Genomic DNA, 2,926 nt, shown 5'->3' with positions numbered 1-2,926 from the left:
ATTACTACATGGATACATATTCTACATCCACATTCCCGTCTGATTAATCATTAAGCCTGTTCTTGCATATATCTTGATTGACACATACCTTTATATCTGTGTTTAAACTCATCAATATTCTTACTGCTTTTTATGTCCATACCTAAATTATTCCATAGTTTTACTCCACTTATCGAAATACAGAATCTTTTTTTGGTTGTACGTATAGCATGAATTTTATAATTTAACTGACCCCTTAGATTGTATCCCCCTTCCCTTTCATCAAATAGTTTTTGAATACCACCAGGTAATAAATCTTTCCTGGCTTTATACATAAACACAGCAGTCTTGTGACCCTCAGTCCTATGTGCTGTCACTGAATGTTGTGATCTCATTTAAGGGTTGTAATGGCACTGAGCTGCTTGACTGGCTGTTTGATCAAAACGATGGAATTCTTCGTCATGAGGAAACAGGACACAGTGGCAACTGTCACACCTGGCCAATCCAGGACCCAAATGTGCGTGAGACTGTGGGATCTCTAATGTCACTCATAAATGCTACAGTACAAATAACTGTTTGCCTCTTTTCTACTGCATAGTTCCTTCTTGACATAGAGGTCTTTGTCTGTTCTTACTGTTCACACTGTCATCTCACACAGACAAGCTAATGATAGTTTTCACCCAGCAGATGCTGCAGCCACCCGAACAGGCAGACAGTGACTTCCTCAATGCCCTCCTGAGTGGCAGTGATTCTGTGTCAGGCTCACTTCTGTGGTCTCCATCGCCCAGTGACAGCGGAATCAGTGAGGACCCTCCCTCAGACCAGATGGACAGTCCACAGAGGCCAGATAGCCCCCCTGGGGACACTCAGTACTTTGGTACAAAGCCACAAAGCAAGGCAGCCCTGGAAGCCAACGCCTCCATCGATCTCAGTAAGTCACAAATATCCACAACATTCACAAAACTAGGGCTACAACTATGAGTTAAAGAAATGTGTTCAGATGTCTTGTTCCATCTTACCAACAGTCGATATTCAGTGTATTATCATAGAAGATTATGAAAACCAAGAATATTCATACCTGTGTATTTTTGTATTATTTTTTATAAGTAAAATTGTTGCCAATTCTAATAACCCCTCTCATTTCACTCTGATTACTCTATATTTCATATCAGAGAATAACCAATGAAATTTGAAAACTGAAACTGAAATTCAGTCACAATATATTCTAGTTTCATTCCTGCAATGAATTCCAGTATCACAGAAGATAAAGCAGGCTATTTGCCACTTCGTACAGGGTGGGCCACGGAAAAGTAGCCCGTCTCCAATACCGGTGCCACAGGCAATATGGGTACATGGGCTACTTTTCCATGGCCCACCCTGTACAAGAGTGCACATGTTGAGGACCAGGCAGAGTAGTTGGTATTTGGGTACTGTTCAAACTCTACATTCATTTCTCACTTTTTTGTTGTTCTTTATCACGGGATTGAAGCAATGACACTAACATATCTAACTGACTGATTGTTTGCATGTGCTTTATGTGTATCCTTCTGTATGTGGGTGCAGATGGCTGGGAGCCCAGATTCCCAACGGGCAGGATGAGGAATACAGAATATCCTTCTAATGTACATGGACCGCCGCTGTCCTCTGGTTTCCCACTAACTGTCAAAGATCTACTACTGTCTGGCACCATGGAGCCAGTAAGTGTATCCTGGCTGTGGTGAGAGTGGGACAGAGTCAGTAGGGATGGTAAAGGGGAGACTGAATCAGTGATAGTGTTTTGTGTTTCTGTATCTTTCTTTCACTGCCTGATTTAGGCACATAACCTGTTGTTTACCTTCAGTTTAGATTAGAATGTGCATGTGCATGTGTATTTTAGAGAAAATAAGCAAGTGATTGCACTCACTGAAACTGTGGCTTCACCAAGGGGTGAGGCCTTTGGACTTGCAAATGAATTTCCTTAGTTAACAGGATGTTTGTGGCGCATGCAGCAAACCTTCTCAGCAGCACTCCACTATACAGTGTGGGAACAAATACGGAGAAACAACTATTGTAGTTTTGTGCTGATGATATGTTTCTTGAATTCCACCATAACATGTTAGTTCTTTCATGATTGTTGATGGCTTCTTTAAAGTTTGGCCAATGTGTAGTTATGTAAAACCATTAGGCTGCATTTTGTGGAGAAAAGGTTTTATTGTGCATCATGTGACTCCTGAGGCTATGCTGTGCAGTGAGGTGGATTTCTGCTTGCTCTGGATATTGATCCCATTTATGCACCCCTGATTTAATCAGATGAAGAAGAGACCAGCCAACTGCAACTTAGGTTCCTACACTGTAATTGCTTTGAGGTAACCATGAAATGAGAATGATTAAGGTGGCCCAATAGTTTGCACTTATTTAACCACTTCCTGTGAGGCTTTAGGGGGAAATGGGTGGCAGAGAAGGAGGAGGAGAAGGTGTAAGGGTAGAGAGAAACTGTAATCAAACAGCAGTGTTAAGGTTTAGTTTAAGGTCAAAGGTCAAGGTCACAGCCTTTATTTGTCATATGTACAGTTTGGAAATGTGTTTCCCTGTACAATGAAGTTCTTACTTTGTCGTCCACAGGAATACTATATAAAACAACTGAAATATTTAGTAGATGAGCAATAACACATCTAAATAGGCTGTAAAATCACAAATCTCAGGCACTTTAAAGCAGCAAGTGAAGAAAGCAAATAAAAATACAACAAGAACACAATATAATGCAGAAAGAATCTATGCCACGTGGGAGCTGTGGAGTGTAAATATTCAGCAGTGAGTGTGCAATTATGCATGTGCAAAATGAGTATGTAAACAGTACAGATGGAATTACATGAGGTAGATCCTGAGTCAGCTGTTTAGGAGTCTGATGGCAGAGGGAAAGAAAGAGTTTTTCAGTCTAGAGGTCCTGCATTTCACACTTCTGAGCCTC

General features: G+C 41.0%; 1 protein-coding gene across 1 annotated transcript in view; it reads left to right on the top strand.

Annotated features, from left to right (window-relative positions):
* The window catches only part of creb3l3a (cAMP responsive element binding protein 3-like 3a), a 16,843-nt gene that overhangs the window by 9,624 nt on the left and 4,293 nt on the right, over window positions 1-2,926 (top strand). The window contains exons 2-4 of the mRNA XM_020609955.1: window positions 380-496; window positions 667-910; window positions 1,543-1,676. Of these exons, the coding sequence (XP_020465611.1) occupies window positions 380-496; window positions 667-910; window positions 1,543-1,676 (495 nt within the window). The remainder of the gene's footprint in view (window positions 1-379; window positions 497-666; window positions 911-1,542; window positions 1,677-2,926) is intronic.

Source organism: Monopterus albus, unplaced genomic scaffold (assembly GCF_001952655.1).
Source record: "Monopterus albus unplaced genomic scaffold, M_albus_1.0 scaffold103.1, whole genome shotgun sequence".
In the NCBI taxonomy this organism is placed as follows: domain Eukaryota; kingdom Metazoa; phylum Chordata; class Actinopteri; order Synbranchiformes; family Synbranchidae; genus Monopterus; species Monopterus albus.
Note: the sequence above shows the minus strand (reverse complement) of the source record. Positions and strands in the feature narration are given on the sequence as shown.